Source organism: Clavelina lepadiformis, chromosome 1, assembly GCF_947623445.1.
Source record: "Clavelina lepadiformis chromosome 1, kaClaLepa1.1, whole genome shotgun sequence".
Lineage (NCBI taxonomy): Eukaryota > Metazoa > Chordata > Ascidiacea > Aplousobranchia > Clavelinidae > Clavelina > Clavelina lepadiformis.
Window position 1 is genome coordinate 4,005,331 of NC_135240.1, and position 19,319 is coordinate 4,024,649.

A 19,319-nucleotide genomic window follows, 5' to 3' on the forward strand; every position below is an offset into this window, starting at 1 on the left:
TTTTAGGAAAAGCTTAAATAGCGAATAGGGGATTTGTTACCTTGAGTTTGGTGAAGAAAACAGCACTATATTACCTACATCGTGCGTGAGGAAAGAGTAGTCCAGTGTGATGGTGGGGAAGTGGGGATAGTAGAATTTGATGGTGTTCCTTCCAAGATCGATTGCTGTAACTATATATTGTTTACGAAAAAAATCAGCCAATATTCCAAAACATCATAAAGACGTCAATAAGAAAACTGCTTTCACGAAAGAAAACAAGTCTCAGCATAATACATAAATCATTAAATGGCGAAAACCACCGAAATGTATCCTTGACATGGAGATAATCACAACAAATGAGCTGGAGGAATTTCAGCCACAGTACAACTTGCAAGGTGAGGCTGATAAACACTGGAAGGATTTGTCGACGGCCGTTCTGGACAATATTGCTCAATCACTTATTGACCTTACACAGTTTTCTGTAGAAAATGCAAAGTCAAAGATGTTTGCTTATCGCCACTATCTCTTTTTACAGTGCTTCCAAGAAGTTGAATTTCCCAATCAAAAAGTCTGTTCATGAAATTAAGAGCTGTTCACAATCACATACAGTTCACAAAATGTACGATAGTATAAGTGCATACGAGCACTGGGACGTCTTTGTATATAAAAAAATTTATATGTACTTCTTCATGTAGCACAGCGATGTAACACAGCGTCAGTTCACTAGACTTTTCATGGCATGTGTAGCCTCTGCCAGTCCCATGTTTGTGCATTCTTAGATGTTATTCTAATGATGATGTATCTGGTTGGCTCCACATTCTTTTATGTTCACTTTGTCTGTTTGTATTTAAAGTGCACAGTATCATAATTGTTGTGCCTGTTTAGTATTTATGCTTCACTATAAATACTACTTCTTAGTGTAACCATTGGTTTCGTTCAACAAGCATTACCTATTATCGAGGTATAATATGCCTTTTGGGGAATGTCCTGATGAAAAAACCAAATGACCATGAAAGGGCTGTCTCAGGGGCATGGTTGGAAAATCCATCAACAGCAAATTATGATTTACACAAATAGATATACTGGTATGTTCAATTCCAGTGATAATAATTGGAGTGATAATAATTAATGTGAGAAAACTTAAATATGGTAAAAGCACAAAAGAAATCACAAAACATATGAGACTTACACAACAATAGAACATGCCTTCAATACCGACATATTGGAGCTTAACCACATTAAAATGATAAATCCTCTTCTTGTATGTTTTAAAGGGCTGAGTTGACTTTTAAAACAGTAGGCCTAATTGCAATACTTACCGTATTGATTAACTTTCAAACAATTTATTTGATTAACTTATCTAGAGAAAAGGATGTTTACACCAAGAAGTACTTAAACAAAACTTCCCATTTCTCTGTCATAAACTCAGTATTTTGTCAACCCTAAAACATATTTGCAATTTGACAAATGCTCACTATTTACACTAAATAGGCCTAGCCTATATAACATGTTAAGAATTCAGAGCCAAAAAACACTTGATAAGTAGGCTATTTCAACATCTTGGGCAGGTAAATGCATTTACTGAGTACATATAATACAATTACATGCACATTTATTTTGGAAATCAGTCAAATTACTACATCTAGGCCTATGCTTTTACTTAGGTTTGTAGACTGTTATCCATACAGTTGCTGACTTGATTATTGAGACAGTGCAAGTGCAACCTATTGGGATTTTGTTTTTTCAAATACATGCAACCTGTTATTAAGCTATAGCTAATGGGCTATGGACTATGGTCTACAAAGAAGCTTCACTTCCAGACTTCTGCATTGTATCAACCTAATAAGTAATAAGTCTAAAATGTCAGAAGAACCTGACATTTTAGCCCATCAGCATTCAGCAATTTTACCTTTTACCTAGGGTCCTAGGCCATGCAATTCATAATGCAAGATCAAAGAATTTTCTCATTAATATTAATAATAACGTTTGACTGCTGACATCGAAATACCGTAACCAAAAATACTTACATGCGATGTTAAAAACAGACAAGTCACGACTAGGCATACCACATTAAAACCATTAGGCAGTTTACCATTAGCGCTTAAGAATAATTATTTAGTCTACTGTACATAGTTTATAAAAAAATAAACGGAAACACTGCTGTCATTTTGGAAGCTATGATTCTGCTAGGATTCTGCCAGAATGACGGTGGTGATATTTATCGCGATAACAACAACTATTAGGTCAGTAAGTCAGTAACTCTGACTATATCGTGTAATGAGTTTTAGTTATCCAACATTGTTTCCAATGCATCGGTAGGACGTAGTTAGCAATAAAAAGGCGTTGCAAACTGCATGTAGGCAGGTTTCTGGGTACTTGGACCACAATAAGGCATGATGGGCAACGTATTTTGAATAAAATTGGCGTCTTATTAGTCAATGATGAAAATGTTGGACTTTGAAGAATCACATTTTTTCCAGTGTAGGCTAGTAGGCTATGTATAGAGATGAAAAATGCTAATCCTAACTTCATTACCAATATTGAAAGCGTTCATTGAAAGCGTTCATTGCAGAAGTAGGCTAGTTCACAGTTCACACATCTGCCAACTGACTGACGTCTTCAGAAAATTGCAAATACATTTATAAAATAGCTCACAGATCTACGAATTCAGTAAAATAAACACATATTTACACACTGAAGGTTGGAGAGATCTTCTTTAGCCTACATTGGAAACTAATCACTCAAAATATTCGACCTCGTAAGTTGATCAACTCTGATATTTCCAGTTGACAATGCATTTGTTTTGAGCTACTACCCACTGGTGACGTTAAATGTGGGTTTTGTATTTTTCGTCTTTGCTTATTTTATAGTTTTCTATGGTTTATATTATTTAATCAAGGATGAGTTTATTACCACTTTCACTTTGATTTAAAACAGTATTTCTTAACGTTTTTGATCTGCTTTCCCATTAAAGCCAACCAAAAAACTTTTATATCCTCTCATTGGTTTTCTAGTTTTCCATCAGTTTTAGAACTGCACCTACGCTTATGCTTGTGTCTGGCAAGAGCTCAAGTAAGCCTCACTTCTGTGCGTAATTAAAGTAGTTTATTTGTTTGATGCATTCATACATGTGAGTCTCTGCTGTTGTTAGAGTGAAATTACATGCAGCTTGGCAATGCATGTGTTTTGCTTTGTTAGACAGCAAAAGTAAAAGAATTGTATATTAGATTCAGGAATAACAGTAGAAGATTTGCCAGTTGATGGAGCAACAATAAAAGAAGAGTTTCCTTCCTTAACCTTCAGAGAAAGACAAGAACTGAAACAATTCTTGTCAGATGTATTGAAAAAAGTAAGTTTGCAATGAACATGTGTTGTATACTGAAAAAATATTTCTACTTTGGCATTATATCCATAGGTAAGTTGTATCGCTGTACTATGGTTCAACACTGAACAAATAACATCCATACCCACGTTCAGTTTATTCTTGTATTTTTTGTTATCAATCATCATCAATAATTTAATTATCATTGCGAAGGTTACGTTAAGAACTTGCTCATATCGATAACGGTATGGTGTGATAATATTTATCCTTGGACTGACGGAAGTCTGACTCAAATTTTGTAGTCACAATAAAAATCAGTCGGTTTATTTCATGCCTGCCTAAACATGATTTCTAGATGTTGCCATTGCTAATTGTTTTCTCTGTGGTTGTTCGCAGTTGGAAAATGTATGTAGCTTGTTTGCATTACCAGTTTTGAGATGTCGCACAAAAAGATCAATATTCACGCGCTTCGTTCAATCTTCATAGTCGCACAGTTTCACTAAAATGGGAATCCAATATTTTCCACGGGGGTGCTAGTGAAAGTTAAACATATTCCCTGTAAACATTCTTTATTTTGGGTCTGTGAAACTACGGTTGTGCTAAATAGAAAATTTAAATACTGTTACTATGGTCTACCATCGACCTACCAATACTGACTATATTTTGTTTGTAGCCGAAACACAAGTTTTTTGTACAAATTGTTAATTTACATGGACTATGAAAGCCCCAAATTTGTTTCAATGCCATCAGGTTATACAGTTTAAAAAATTGTTGCAGTGTCATATAATAAAAAATAAGGTAATTTATTCCATTAAATAATAACATCAGCTTACGTGTTGATTAAAATTTAAAATATCAAAATATTAGTTGTGTAGAAAATCAACACTGTTGTGTGTTAAATAAGTAAAATTGCCCATCTTTGGACAAAGCTGTCTCATGCTGTTGAATTCTTCAGCTGAAAGCAGTTGCTTCACTTTTCTGACATCATCTCCAGCTCCTGAGGGTGAAAGCACACATAGTTACGTTGAAAGTGAAGTGTCAGATGTTTCCAGTGACATTTTTCCACCCAGAAGCAGTGCAATACTGCTGGAAACTAAACTCAAGACAAACGAAAAGACCGTCAGTTCCAAAACATTCACATCGGTGAAAGCACAACCACAGCAGAACATATGGAATATGCAACCGTATCCAGTCGGCTTAGGGACTCACTTCCCCTTTACAGATATCGAAAAATATTTTCTAAAAACTGTGAAAAAAGAGGACTTGAAACATTCTCAGTTTGTATATATAGTTAAAAAAATAGAAGAAAACACTACAATCAGACTACAAAAAAACCAACCAAGAGTGACCAAGGTATAAATGGCAAGAAACTTGATCACAGAATACCCGGTCCTAACTTGCAATGGAGATCAGCCCTGGGCAGAAATAACGGCTGCCGTGCGCAAACAAATTCACAACCAATTTTCAAAAGCAACGTTAGTTTTGGGAATTCATAATACCAAACCCAAATCGCCAAAAAAAAGAAAGTTGTCCAAGAATGTGCCGCAGGTAGATGCAACTCAACAGAAAAAGTGGGAGGATGAGAGAAATGATAGGATGTCAGAAATAAAGCATCTTTGTTGTAATAACAGTGTAGAAGAAGTGCTTAAAAAATACCCTGAGTATGGGCAACATCCAGAAAAGGTAATTCAATTTATTATTTTTGTGTCACTGAAAGTTTTACGTTTGACGTACCATGCTATTACATACACTGAGACAATACACATTTATTGTCTGGATATGGTAAATTCATTTGTAGTAACGATTACTAAGGTTTTTTGTGTAGTTTGCTTTGAAAAGTAAAGCTGTGCTTCTTTTTACTTGCAGTGCATTGAGGAATATGCAGCAGCAACTAAAAGAACAACAGATACTCTGTGGGCGGATTCAAAAAAGAATTGGGAAGCTTTCTCTTCTAAATGCACTGTAGGAGGTGGAGACCCACACAGTTTCGAGTACATGAAAAATGTTGTAGCCAAGTTGGATGTTGAGGAAAGTTACATTTTTTTATTTACCCCTTTCGGACTTTTGGAAAGTTTAAAAAAATCTCATGACCAACCGTTTTTACTTTGTTTGGGAAATAAAGACGACCTGGAAATGCAATGTAGCATTTGCATTGACAGGAAACCTTTTGTTGAGATAAGAAAGGCAAATGCATTCCAAGGCATGGTGTATTTGCTAGCAACATATTATCTGTTAAATTTAGCTTATCCAGTGCAAGCCAAGCTTGCTTATCAAGCATTGGAGCGCCATGTTTTATGTGTGGGAAAAACTCCTTGCAATAGAAAATATAAGTCGCTGTTTCAGTGATAATGTGTTTCACTATGTATCCATGAAAATGTGTTCAACAATGTACTATTTCTTTGATGTATCTACAAATAAGGATTGTTGATGAAAATGACAATAACCCAGTTTTCGAGCAGGCTGTATGTCTTTTCAATAAAGTTCCACCTATCATAGCTATCTTGTGTGATACAGGCTATATTACTTAATTTTGCAAGCCAACAACCTTTGATATACTTTCAACAGGAATATTCGGTTATGACACCAGAAGACACTAAACCAGGTGAACAAATCATTCGGGTCCAAGCGCATGACATTGATGCTGGGCTTGCCGGAACAGTACGTTATTACCTGTCCAGTCTGAATAAGAAAACGACTTTTGATTTGTTAAACGTTAACGAATTGACTGGAGAAGTTTCCCTTGCCTCGCGTTTGGACTGAGAATCTTTGACAAGGTTAGCATTTTTGATAGTCATAATGTTTTCTGATAATATTGGCGAAACTTAATATTTGTTGTCAATCTTCATAGTGAAGAGTGTAAACACCAATGGTAAGAATAGCTTTCGAATTTGATAGTTTGGAGTATTTGTGGGAGGATAGCTTCCACACTCAAGGCCGGTAATAGTTTGAAATTTAAAAATAACATGTCCGCTTAAGTGATACGCTTCATGAGATGGTGTCAGTCAGTTTGTTATACATGTTTTCAAAATTTGACAACGTTGTCGTTGCAGATTGCAATAGGGGAAGTGATTATTTACTTCGTAACTTAAGTGACTTAGTGAGTGACTTACTTAAGTGACTTAAGTGAGTGACTTACTTAAGTGACTTCGAACCCAGGTCATGAAAATTTGAAAAGACGCCACTATTCTAAGGTCACGTTCCATAGGAGCCAACCCACTGCCAATACAACCCACAACTTACAGGTCACATCTTCTACAGGCCACTATTTCAACCCACAATGAAAAGACAGGCGTCACAAATGAAGCCTGGGTCGAGATTATAGAGGTCATGGGTTCTGTAGATTGAAGCCTGGGTCGAGATTAGAAAGGGTCATGGCTCGTATATAATGAAGCCTGGGTCGAGATTATAGAGGTCATGGGTTCTGTAGATTGAAGCCTGGGTCGAGTTTGGAAGGGTCATGGCTCGTATAAATTGAAGCCTGGGTAGAGATTGGAAAGGTCATGGCTCGTATATAATGAAGCCTGGGTCGAGGTTACAGAGGTCATGGGTTCTGTAGATTGAAGCCTGGGTCGAGTTTGGAAGGGGCATGGCTCGTTTAAATTGAAGCCTGGGTCGATATAAGAAAATGGTGAATTCGAATAGAATTGAGACCTGGAGTCTGAAGTTAAATATGTTGAACCAGAAAGCAGGAGGGTTAGTCGAGCTCTTTTGCTGTTTTTTTTTAGGACTGGCAGACTGCTGACGCTGTATTATTATTGTTAAAGAAATTACTGTGTCAGTGTGTAGGCATTGAATATTGAAATTTCACTATTGAAATATTTTAAGCCATGGGTTTTGATTGCATTGAAAGTTAGGCTAGCCCTGTATGAGGCGAAATTTTTTATTAGGCAATCTGAAACGAATATTATAGGTTGTAGCTTATAGTAGGATACCGGTACATACTGGTATGTGGTCCCAAAGTCGCATACTGACATAATGTTTTCATTGACTACCGTAACCTGGTAGCCGGGTATTATTTGGGTGATAGGTTAGCTACTTTATTAGTAGTTATAGGCCATACTGAAAAAATGACTGATTTACGGAATCAGCCTTTCTTGTACGAATGATGAATGTTTTTTATATACTGATCAAAATTTTAATATAAACAAATATTTATAATAAAATACAAAACTATTAAACAATCCGATTTTAAATAGATGGAGTCAAAAGAGAATTTCTCTTCGGTGTTTTGGGGCCGAAAAGATGAAATTTTTGAAAAAATAGAAAGCTTTTCAGGAAAAAGTTGTATTTTATGCAATCCAGAAATATCTGAAAATTGTAATTCTTCTAATGAGAATATTTCAGATCATTTTATAAAAAAGCATTTCAACCACGCCGTGGAATTTGAAGTAAAAGGTAGAAAGGGTAAGTGTGCAAGTATTACTAATTTTCAAATTATCTTGATAATGTATTGTTAGGCAGTGTTAGATTATAAAATGTTATGTTTGTAGTTTTTAAGGTTTTTCTCTTCCTTGCCGCAAGCAAGAATGCCTGAACAGAAAAAGTGAAACTGAGGCGCGACGAAGTCATTTTCATTGCCCTTTTTGTCTTCATGTGTTTGGTCGGAGTAGGCCTCTAAAACACCACCTCGTTACAAAAAATGGTAAGTTAATTGCTTTGCACTCACTTAGTATCGAGTCTATGTATAAACATATTTTTGTTTATGAAGATTTATGAATACTAATTATGACCTGGTAGCTTTTTGCATTTAGTCATTTTTAAATTTCATGGATGTACTGTAATTCTGACTCTGGAAATGATTGTATGTAATATGTCAATATAACCAATGCTGATATTTTTCTATTTTACTGCACTTATACCTTGTGCAGTATATATAGCTGCCTGGTCAGTACTGATAGTTTTTATGTGGTCATGCTGTAAAGAGCTATTTTTATGCCAGGGGAATGTGGATCAATAAAATCGTCCAGCGACATACAACTGCCATCTACATCAACAGGTATATATATGTTTTGGGCTAATTATGTTGTATTATAAACATAATTTTTCAGTTTGTAACTGCCGAACAGATAGATTATAGTAATAGCTGGGTCAAGGGTGGGCAGCTATTTTCTGCTTAAGGTCATCTGATAAATATTTAGCGACTGCTTTGCAAAGTCAGGCCCAAAAAGTAAATAAACACATTTTAAGTTTTGGTTAAAGCATTAGTTGTGAAGCACTACGAAGCCAGTAAATTATGCAGAATGCATGCATACTGAAATTATCAGCATCTTCAGATATAGTATGTTACAACATGAATTAAATTCATGTTGTTCAGAAAACTTCAGAAAACCTGAAGTTACAAAAAGAAGGCACCTTGCCACTTGCCAGTGTGGAATTGTCAAATAATAACGGCTTGAAGTTTTACAGCCTATCAGACCGTTTCCATGCAAGAGCAAAGAAGAAATCACCTGAAGAAAGTTTCCGAAACTTGAAGAATTGCTCGAATCTGAAAGAAATCAATACCAGTATTGCTGAGCAAACCAATTTTGATATGAGTAAAGACAGGTACAAAAATGTTCAGGTGCAGGCATACCATTAATTCTACTGTAGTGAGTTAAAAAAGTTTTACAATAACTTTAACAGAAGTAACATTAAATTTCTCTTCTAATGTTACCTCCATCTGTAGCGACCATCGGGCCTGGCTGTTATAAAAGGATAGGTTTGAAGTATCTTTATTCATTTCTTATGCGATAGATATTCGTTCTGTGAAATGGACCCCGTCAATTTTCTCTTTATGTCTCGATTGTCTTTACATTTAAAAAATGAAAGTTCAAATAATCGCTTTACTAAGAGACTTAAACGCCATGCTAGGGGAGATGTGAAAATTAACTCCGAAGGCTTTGCCATTCCAATTGTGAAAGGTACTGTATGTATTCATTGCTATGGCATGATAAACTTAAACTAATCCTGCGACTACATTTGAAAACAAAGCTTGTTAGATCGCAGGTTACTTTCTCGAAGTATTCCGTCAGATTCAGCACGGCATACTGCAGAAAAGATTCAACAAAAAGTTGAAGTGTTTGATAGTTCTTTATCGATTAATAAATCGGTTGAGAAAAATGAAAGTACAGAAATTGCTGATGAGCTCTTGGCAAGTAGTTCATCATTTGAAAAAGAACCATCACCTAGAAAATTAATTCCGAGGAAATTTCTGGGTAAATTTTACATACAAATGAGACTAAGTAATGCTTAAATTTCAATATATTTTGCTTGTTTGTTTTCAGTGATGTAGAAACTGAATGTTCAATGCTTTTATAATCTTTCCTAGATATTGAAGAGCTTTGGGGTTCTCATCATGATGGTGACAGAGTGGAATCAGTTTTTGGAAATGTTGTTTTAAAGAAAAAAAGTTTATGTCTTCTTCAAGGAAGCAATTGGCTCGATGATGTTGTGAGCATGAGCAGCCCTTGTTCTTATAGTCATTATACGCATAGGGCTATACTACAATGTTAACCTGAACAGTACTTAGGCATTTTTGAGAAACCCAACCCTACCCATGATATATGCAAGCTGAAATTTTCTGCTGATCTAATAATTTTTCTTTATGGAATAAGTTGTATGTAAACAGGCTAAGTGTAGGTATATCTCTTTATCTTTAGGTCATTGATGCGGCACTAGAAGCCCTATGTATTGAGGTATGCTTTGGTATTTTCATTTATATATATAACTGTTTATACTTCACATTAGGAAATATTCCTGTTCACAGCTTACAAATAAAGTAAAATTGAGCAAAAACAATATACTTTGAACTTGATTTTAGCAGCACAACTGACATGTTTTTTTTGAATTAGTGTAGTTAATGTGCTGTACTGTAAAACATATACTGTATAAGGTATTCTACCGCCATACAGTTGTTATTGGTTTACTTTGAAATTGTATGTATTTCACGTTTGAATTCACATGTGGTTTGAAAACTTCTTTCAAAGAATGAGGATTGGAATACTGTTTCATCACAATATGGTTCTTTATGGTTTCACAAAGGAAGATTTACCCGCAGAAATAGTGACTGGGTATGTTAAAGCCATGATTTGCTCCTTTTTACTTTGACATGTTGTTTATGAAGTTTGTTTTTAGGTAATTGCACGTTTCATGAAACCAGTTATAACTATCATAAATACTGGAGCACACTGGGTGTTTTTGGTGAGATTCAAATTCAATGTTTTAAGATTATTCGTAACACTAGCTATCTGCCTGACGACTATCACCATGCAGTTACCATTACATTATTTGCAGGCAATTGATGTTGCTAACGCTGAGGTTTTCATATATGATCCACTTGGGAGGGAAAATACCATCGCTCCAACCATTACAACGAATTTAACGTAAGCTGAAGCTCTGATTAAAACATTGGCTTGTAATCTGTCATGGAACGGTGCATGAAATTCGTCAGTGATTGATAAAGAAGTTTTATTATTATTAAGAATTATGCAGGTGGTATACCATGGACATATAGGATTTTAATGTAGCCGACAGTGAGTCAGTAAGGACATTTGTGCTTTCACAAATAAATTTCAATGTTTGTAATATTATCACGCCTATCACTCGGGCTCACATGAGCTTACATTTCGGGTTCTGTACTTTACAAGTATTTATACTGTACTGATATATTTCAAATCTAAATAGATCCTTCCCAAAGTTTTACAACTTGAAAGTGCATAAACTGAATGCATCTTATGAAGATGCAAAAGTGGTAATACACAGCCACAATATACAACAAGATACCCACAGTTGTGGGCCCCTCTCTATCATGGTAAGTGTTCAATCATACAAGATAAACCCCCTAACTCATATCTTGTTACATTTGACTATAAGTTATTGCAGTGACAAATAATTAACATAAAACAAGGCGAGTTAACAAAGGAATTTTCATTATAGTAGGTATCGGACATGTGACTGCACTGTTGCTAGCACAGAGTTCTAACAGTGCAGTCACTTGGTAGTTAATAATTGTAAAAGAAGAGCATGGCTTTTACTAGTTGAGTGCTAATGTGCACCTTACAATTCAGAGCATACTTAGACTCTGGACATATGTGGGAGATTATACATTTTTGTGGATTATATGTGACAAAATATTATAAACTTGAAATTGCCTATCCACTGAAAGCTACTTCTACGTTATGTTTATGTAGGCTGCCTAGCAATACATGAAAAATGAATTTCAAGAATTTAGAGAGGCTTCCACAGATTGTAATGCAATACGCATTGCAATTGGAAATATGCTGCTTAGACATTGTGGTAAGTCCATGCTTAATTTATTTGGGGTCCCATTAATTCAATGAAAAATAATATTATTTCACTTCATGTTTTGTTTTTAGATGAAGAGAGCCTTGACGAATTTTGTGTTCATTGTTCGAAAACAACATCACGGAGCACTGCATGGGTAAATAGTTTTCGCCTGAAGTTGTTCAATGTAATGTCATACCATTAAGGCTTCTATTACAGCAATATCAAACTGCTTTGACTATTTCTCTTTCAGTATGCATGTGATCAATGCTGCCGCTGGATACAAGAATCCTGCTCCGCTGAACCGGCAGAAAACGAACAGTTCTTATGCAAACATTGCACAATTTAATTCATGTACTGTAATAAAATTCTTTCCAGTTCTTAACCTGTTTGTGGTACAAATATAAGTCAGGCAAGCGTTCACTGTAAATGATTTATTGAATTGAAGCATATCAGCGGAAAGGAAGGTGTTGAAGAAAGTACTTTTAAACAATTTCCTCACTGCAAATACATTCATCTGTAAATGTGTTTTCTTTAACTCATGCAGTCAGGAGAATGATTTCACAATCCTAGGAGCAACGTGAAATGGTCTGCATCAAAAATCCTAACATGCAGTAATAATGTATGGTCAAACCACTCCATTTTTATGTTCTTCAATAGCTTACTAAGCAAATCACTATATACCTGTAAAGTACAACAAAAGACAATAGGGTAATCAACATGTGAGGAGAAAAAAAGTAATTGGTAGCAGGCATTTGATCAGAAACACCACAAATAAGTAGTTCAACAATAATTTTATCATGTACTTGCATAGTGTATTTGTGGTTTTGCATAACTCAACATTCCTGTGGCACTCAATTTAACTTCGTGTGCAATTTGTGGGGCTTAATTTCCGTAATATAGGTAATGTATGATAATTTACTGCACAACGCAAACTTAGTGATACAGGATTTAATTAAAAAACATGATCTATTTCATTTCAAACCAGCCTTTTAGGCATGACCTCTTTATTGTCGATCAAACCTTTAGTAAAAAAAGCTGTGAACTTTCCAGTCATAGGCTACATAGCCTAACCCATGACTTCTGTAATGTCGACCCAGGCTTCATTTTATATGAGCCATGACCCTTCCAATCTCGAACCAGGCTTCAATCTACAGAACCCATGAACTCTGTAATCTCGACCCAGGCAGCCAGGCTTCGATTCATACGAGCCATGACCCTCCAATCTAGACTCAGGCTTCAATTTATACCAGCCATGACTTCTGTAATGTCGACCCAGGCTTCATTTTATACGAGCCAAGACCCTTCCAAACTCGACCCAGGCTTCAATCTACAGAACCCATGACTTCTATAATCTCGACCCAGGCTTCATTTTATACGAACCAAGACCCTTCCAAACTCGACCCAGGCTTCAATCTACAGAACCCATGACCTCTATAATCTCGACCCAGGCTTCATTATATACGAGCCATGACCCTTCCAAACTAGACCCAGGCTTCAATCTACAGAACCCATGACCTCTATAATCTCGACCCAGGCTTCATTATATACGAGCCATGACCCTTCCAAACTAGACCCAGGCTTCAATCTACAGAACCCATGACCACTGTAACTTCGACCCAGGCTTCGATTTATACGAGCCATGACTGCTGTAATCTCGACCCAGGCTTAATTTTATACGAGCCATGAGCTCTGTAATCTCGACCCAGGCTTCTGAATTTCAAGCCTGGCTTGCAAGTCATAAATGGATCACTTCCCCGCCTCGCAGATTGGTTGCCTTCATCGAAGCTCGTGATCTTGGTAAGGAGCAAAGGACTGGGAGCACCCAACTGGTCATAAACGTGGTTGACGTCAACGATAATAAACCAATCATAAACGTGAACTTTATTTCGTCATCTTTTAATGACAATACAGGTAATACTTTGCCAAGTTTTAAACGAAAGAATACTTTTCACTCCAATATGATTACTATATGTGAACGAGGTTGCGAGGCCAAATAAGCAACTGATTTATAGCAAATCATTTCATTTTATAGTCTATATTTCGGAACTGGCAAACAAAAGCTATCGCTATGTTTAGGTAAGTGTCAAAGATAAAGACTTTGAATTGAACGGCGAAACCGTACTCAGTATTCGAACCTCTCTGCCTGAAACGGACCAGCAAGATGGATTAACCCAGAACGTTGCAAATACCTTTGCACTCAACGCAAACAGTGTTTTGATTCTAAACCAAAGTCTTGACATCACGAAACATGACAGATACGATATAGTCATCACAGCGTGAGACAAGGGGCCTAAATTATGTTATTTGTGGTATTTTTTTAACTCTGTCAGTTATATTAGTTTTATGTTGGAGCTGCTAATTTTAGCAATGTTGTTTGGGTTGCACCTGATAAATTGATAATATCGTATGCAGGTGTTCGAACAGCACCATAAACGTTGTGATACTTGATGAAAACAACAATTCCCCCAAATTCGATCAGCCAACAGAGAATATAACTATATCGGAAAACACCACTGTTGGAAGCACAATCATGACAGTGCAAGCAACTGACGACGACACAATCGTGCCTTCAGCATTACAAAAAAAGGTATGACATCATGTCCTTACATTTTTACTTTTATTTAGATTAGATTTTATAGTGATTTTCCTAAATTTTTTGTTGTTACTGCAATGATGCAGGAAGACAAAATCGTTACATCGACGAAATGCGTTATTACCTATTCCTTACTGAATGGAGATGGAACATTCGCTATTGGTCCCAAAACTGGCATCATCACGAAGGTTCGACCATTACACAGGGAACACTTGTCCGAGTGGAAGGTCGGTTGCACTGTCGCCATTTTATTACAGTACTATGAGCACCTCAAAACCTTGTGATTCTATCATTGCAAAGCACTTAGCTTTATTATTGAGCTGAAGTTATATGTTTATTTCTCGTCAGGTTGTAGTAGAAGCAAGCGACGCCGGGAAGCCGAAATCGCTAAAAGGAAGATGTGTGATTGACATTCTTATCAGTGACGTCAACGATAACGCGCCAATCTTTGTGAATCCGGTCAATGAATGAGCAACATTCCACTCCACCATTTTGAAAGACACAGTTATCACAAGAGTGCATGTGCGCTGGGGGTCTGCTAGTTTTGCTTTGTAAACTGTTAATGTTCTAAATACAATACGAAATAGTCAGCTATCAACCCTGTTTTCATGTGGTTCGTATCAAATTTTTATACAAATTCGATAATTTGTAGCCGATAAGTACGACACATTACCGCCGGGAATAGATGGTTATTATTATTCATTTGACAACAAATGCATATGTGTCCTATGCTTTTTTACTTAAATAACTAATAGCATCCTTTCAGGTATGATGATTATAATTATGATAAATTAACCAACTTTTGGAGAGGTCTCTAAAAATGTTCATCAAAACTGTGAGCTGCTTTCCTGAGCAAGTGGAGCGGAATGTGTATGACCTCTTCTGGAAACAATTTCGTCACTCGGAAAAAGTCCATGTCAATATCATGTTGCAAGAATCGCGTTTCCAAGTCGGTCTTTTGTATGAATTGCGCGACTTGACAGCTAAATACGATAATAATGTTATGTGCGACGTCTTGAGCACTAACTTGTCGAAAATATGATCAAGCCATTCAAACTGAACTTCACACCACCATTGTATCATAATACAGAAACAATATATCATGCAACAGTATTGCATTTTTGGCATATTTGTGCAAACAAACCTCGTATAAAACACCATATGTTGTCATGATTGTAAGTGCTATTAAATTTGTATGGAAGAATGCATACCTGGAAAAAATATTGCTTTTTGTATCTACGTACATTATAAAGCGTTTTATCAAGGGGCCGTTATTTCAAAGAATTGTTACATGACTGCAAATTCGTGAACTTAAAAATGTGTCTTGGGTTTACAGATTTTTTTCTCTCTATGAACAGGTTTCAAACGTTCAACTTATGCCTGCCTGGTGAAGTTGCGTTGGTCTCTATCGAAACATGTTTCTGCTTAAGTTAAACTGCTTTTTCAGTGTATCTTATATACTTGTTGGTCTTCCCGGAATCCCAGTTGATTCTCTTTGGACTTTAAATCTGCCCCTTAATATTTTGTACGCTGTTTGTGTTTTCTGCTGTCTTTACCTTTTTTGAAAAGATGTGTGTGCATCATCATTATCAAGAACTCAAGAATGGGTAGTGTTATTCTTTTAAAGAGATAGTCAAACTGACGAATTAGACAAATTCTACGTATTTCAAAGAAAGTAGGTCACGAAACTCATCGTTAAAGATAGGCGGTTAAGTTCGGAGAACACAAGGCAAAAAGTTAATTACTTTAAAAAAAATAAAATCGTCTGTCACGATTACGTAAAATGGGACCTATGGTAACCTGAAGATTCACAATCGAACTCGCAAAACCGACGTTTTCCCGTAATCGTCCATGGACGGTTGTTGAAATAGGCTTAAATCAGTTGTTTTGTAAGAAAGCGTCCATGGGTTGTTTTTAGGATAAGTTTAAAGCAGTGTTTTCGAGATCGTCCATGGACGATTTTTGCGTAAGCGTCCAAGGACGCTTTTACGCAAATCTGACGTTTTCCCTTAATCGTCCATGGACGGTTGTTGAAATAGGCTTAAATGAGTTCTTTTGCAACAAAGCGTCCATGGGTGGTTTTTAGGATAAGTTTAAAGCAATGGTTGCGAGATCGTCCATGGACGGTTAAAAACGGACGATTTTTGCGTAAGCGTCCATGGACGATTTTAGGATAAGCTGAAATAGCGGATATGATGAAACTGTCCATGGACAGTTATGGGTTTCGAGATCGTCCATGGACAGTTGAGAATGGACGATTTTTGCGTAAGCGTCCGTGGACGATTGCAGGATAAGCTTAAATAGCGGATATGAGGAAAGTGTCCATGGACGATTTTATGATAAGCTTAAATAGTGCATATGATGAAAGTATCCATGGAAAGTTATGGCATAGGCTGTAATGTTCTGCTTTGAGTGACTCAGGCTTTGAGGCCTTTAACAGCATATTTTAATACGAAAGTCAAAAGTGAGCACACGTGTATGGCGCATAATCTCGAATGCATGCGTACTGGCATGTTAGCACATTGGCAAGCAAGCTGAGGCATTATGGGTAGCGACTAGCAACAACTGGCGCTATTTACAGTCAGCAACAATCTAACAATAAGCTTCTTAATACATCTGTTACATAGCCTGAAATAGTGGATTTGATAAAGTGTCCATGGACTGTTTTGGGAGGGGCTTAAAAAGCATCCATGGACGATTTTTGTTATAAGATGAGTTGACAGGAGAGAAGTGACCATCATCGTCCATCCAGTAAAAACTCACTCAGTATTTGAATGTGAACGTGGGGGAGGAATAAAATTAATTGGGGATATAATGACTTTTCTTTCATAATGTTGCAGAGGGGATTTCTCACCCAAGAACAGCAAACTTTCCAATCTGGGTCTGAATAAAGTCCAATTCCAAAAACTTTTTAAATTATGTGATTGAAGACTTTAATCAAGTTGTTTTCATCATCACTCAAGCTTAATGTGTTAAATTGTACATATTTTACTATAACTGTGACCAGCGTAACACCTAATCTCGATTTTATTTCTTCATATATTGCTTAAAATTGATTTTATTCACTTTTGCGTCAAACACAAAAAATTCTATTAATCTTTTTATTCTTTTTTGCAGGTGCTGCAAAACTATTCCTGCTACATATGCTGTATTACTGGTACACAATTCTGATGAACCCATCGACAACAAAGACTGCGTTCAATCTGAAAAAACAACATAGACAATTAAATCTTGTGAAGTGATCTCTTATGCAAAGAGGTGAACAGACAGTTTTTCGTGTAAAAGGTGCTGCAGCAAATGCAATATTTGCCGCGGTAAAGGTTACTTGTTCGCAATTTTGCTTGACACTTCTAGATTAAAAAAGATCAACAGATGCTACAACTTCTATTAAGGAGTAATTAACATTTGTTTTTTAAACATATACTTGTTAAAATTTTAACTAATCACACGAAAAGTATTGAGTACCGGGACTGACTGTAATTCCTTGAAAAAAGTATTTTGGAACCACGAGTGCAAAATTAAAACACCTAGAATTTTAAAAGTGATTTTAAATTTTCTAGTTGTGTTTGAGTTAAGTAATTTTTATGTATGTATGGTTTTTTGGTTGTAGAATAGGAATTATACAAAAATAAAACTATGCACTGCTGGACCTGTGTGCTCGTAGACATTTATCTGAATGTAGAAACATAGAGTAACATCTGAAACAAATGAGCAAACTTTGTGCATGGCTTGTGTTTGATACTCAGTTGCAATGCATTAACGACGCTAGGTCTGTTTATTTAAACTGGAAAAAGTTTGAAATTTGGGCAATATGAAGTAAAAACCAATAAAAAATATGTCACAAAAAAATTGCACAAAGGCTAGCTTTCTTAACAGGGGATTGAATGATTTGGAATCAGAGCCAGGTTTAAGTCATGCGAATAACCGGCGATAGAGATCATCATGGTCGTGTTGAAGTATCAATCTAAAAGTAAATAGTTCAAAATTTGGCCTAGACCACAGTAAAACTGAATACAAACTTCCCCAAAATCTGTTATCTGCCGCTGCCCAGTTCGAAATAGTTTCACTACACGGATAAGATACTTGCAATTTATAATACCAACTAAACTGTATGCAATGATGGTTAAATCTGCCAAGTTAATGTATTATATGATGAGCAAGGTTTACCCATTCTGTCTTTTGCTGGTCAACTTCAGATGGGCCTTGATTGTGGCATATATATTGCAAAAGCTCAGCAATACATCATAGTCTGCAAAATGAAACAAATCTATCTGCATTTTTACATTAAAATCATTTGTTGTGAAAACAGAAACAAAATAACAGAAGTATACAGTTTTTACTAATATTTGGTTAACAAACTCAAGACCAACAATGTGCCAGTTACAAATACAACAATGAACAAAATAGTTAATCTGTTTAAAGTCAGGTTAAGAATGTTGGTCGTTTTCATATAAATCTATTTTACCTTAACTTTGTACATAAGTATGGTTTAGTGCTCTTCTGGAAATAAATATGTGGTATAATTCAACGACCTTGAACAACAACCTGGTCATAACATGCTACAAATACTGCAGTTCTAATTCAAACCCAAACAGCCTCTGACCGGTGGAATCAAGCAGTAAATTGCCAAAGTCCATGCGATACTTTTTGCAGGACTCGCTGTCAGTATCGAAATCGATCTGTTTCTCGCAAGAACTTTCATTAAGGATTCTTTGAGCGTCCTGCAATATGCCACTTATTGATAGAAAAGCTATTTTTTACAATTTATTAAAATCCAATTTGATTTTAGGAATATACAAGATTACACATTGTGATGTCAAATAGTTTGAATTAGTGATAATAATATATACTAATAATTAAATAGTGATTATATACTTAATCTTCACAAATTTGAATTCATCCTTTCTAAAAATACCTTTAAAGCAAGTAGGCCACAATTCAAAATGTCTTGTTGCCTAACTTGCCTTTCATGTTTTCTATGCTGAAACATCCAAAGTCATCGATGACATAGCTGAGTATGTGTTTGGAACAGAGAGAGAGGAGTGCTTGGTGAACAAACGTCTAATTAAAACCTAAAAAACTGAGTTATATAAACGGTTGTTAACTTAGTGTTACGTTTTGCTGTTCTCACTCTTAGAATTACAGACACATCGTTTTATT

At 35.9% G+C, this 19,319-nt stretch overlaps 2 protein-coding genes and 1 long non-coding RNA gene across 5 annotated transcripts; 2 read left to right on the top strand and 1 right to left on the bottom strand.

Annotated features, from left to right (window-relative positions):
- On the bottom strand, nt 1-1,266 carry LOC143463323 (uncharacterized). Of its 2 annotated transcripts, none has more exons than XR_013118293.1 (4): nt 930-1,266; nt 663-816; nt 300-458; nt 1-170 (listed from the first exon to the last, which is right to left on the bottom strand). It is a non-coding gene; the product is annotated as an uncharacterized LOC143463323 (long non-coding RNA). The 2 variants fall into 2 exon arrangements; XR_013118294.1 differs by having other exon boundaries at nt 300-549.
- A 1,226-nt stretch (nt 1,267-2,492) lies between these two features.
- Nucleotides 2,493-6,143, top strand: LOC143463509 (protocadherin alpha-C2-like). Of its 2 annotated transcripts, none has more exons than XM_076962018.1 (4): nt 2,493-2,737; nt 2,994-3,051; nt 3,207-3,328; nt 5,867-6,143. In XM_076962018.1, the coding sequence occupies exons 2-4, from the start codon at nt 3,027-3,029 to the stop codon at nt 6,059-6,061; spliced, it is 342 nt and encodes a 113-aa protein (XP_076818133.1). In that variant the 5' UTR covers nt 2,493-2,737; nt 2,994-3,026; the 3' UTR covers nt 6,062-6,143. The 2 variants fall into 2 exon arrangements, with proteins under 2 accessions (XP_076818133.1, XP_076818124.1); XM_076962009.1 differs by lacking the exon at nt 5,867-6,143 and adding an exon at nt 5,168-5,734.
- Nucleotides 6,144-8,233: 2,090 nt separating this feature from the next.
- On the top strand, nt 8,234-11,575 carry LOC143448731 (uncharacterized). The gene is made up of 12 exons (XM_076948584.1): nt 8,234-8,297; nt 8,440-8,468; nt 8,616-8,845; nt 9,035-9,201; nt 9,280-9,495; nt 9,609-9,730; nt 9,940-9,975; nt 10,267-10,350; nt 10,415-10,480; nt 10,574-10,662; nt 10,964-11,090; nt 11,470-11,575. Exons 1-12 carry the CDS (start codon nt 8,234-8,236, stop codon nt 11,476-11,478), a joined length of 1,239 nt encoding a protein of 412 aa, XP_076804699.1. The 3' UTR covers nt 11,479-11,575.
- The last annotated feature ends 7,744 nt before the right edge of the window (nt 11,576-19,319 follow it).

Bases quoted from the DNA above. Each gene is read 5' to 3' on its own strand.
- LOC143463509 (XM_076962009.1), top strand. From the start codon at position 3,027: ATGCTTGTGTCTGGCAAGAGCTCAA. The intron at 3,052-3,206 runs GTAAGCCTCACT...ATTGTATATTAG, and splicing joins TGTGTCTGGCAAGAGCTCAA to ATTCAGGAATAACAGTAGAA. The intron at 3,329-5,167 runs GTAAGTTTGCAA...TTTTACTTGCAG, and splicing joins TGTCAGATGTATTGAAAAAA to TGCATTGAGGAATATGCAGC.
- LOC143448731 (XM_076948584.1), top strand. From the start codon at position 8,234: ATGCCAGGGGAATGTGGATCAATAAAATCGTCCAGCGACATACAACTG. The intron at 8,298-8,439 runs GTATATATATGT...ATAAATATTTAG, and splicing joins ACTGCCATCTACATCAACAG to CGACTGCTTTGCAAAGTCAG. The intron at 8,469-8,615 runs GTAAATAAACAC...CATGTTGTTCAG, and splicing joins TGCAAAGTCAGGCCCAAAAA to AAAACTTCAGAAAACCTGAA.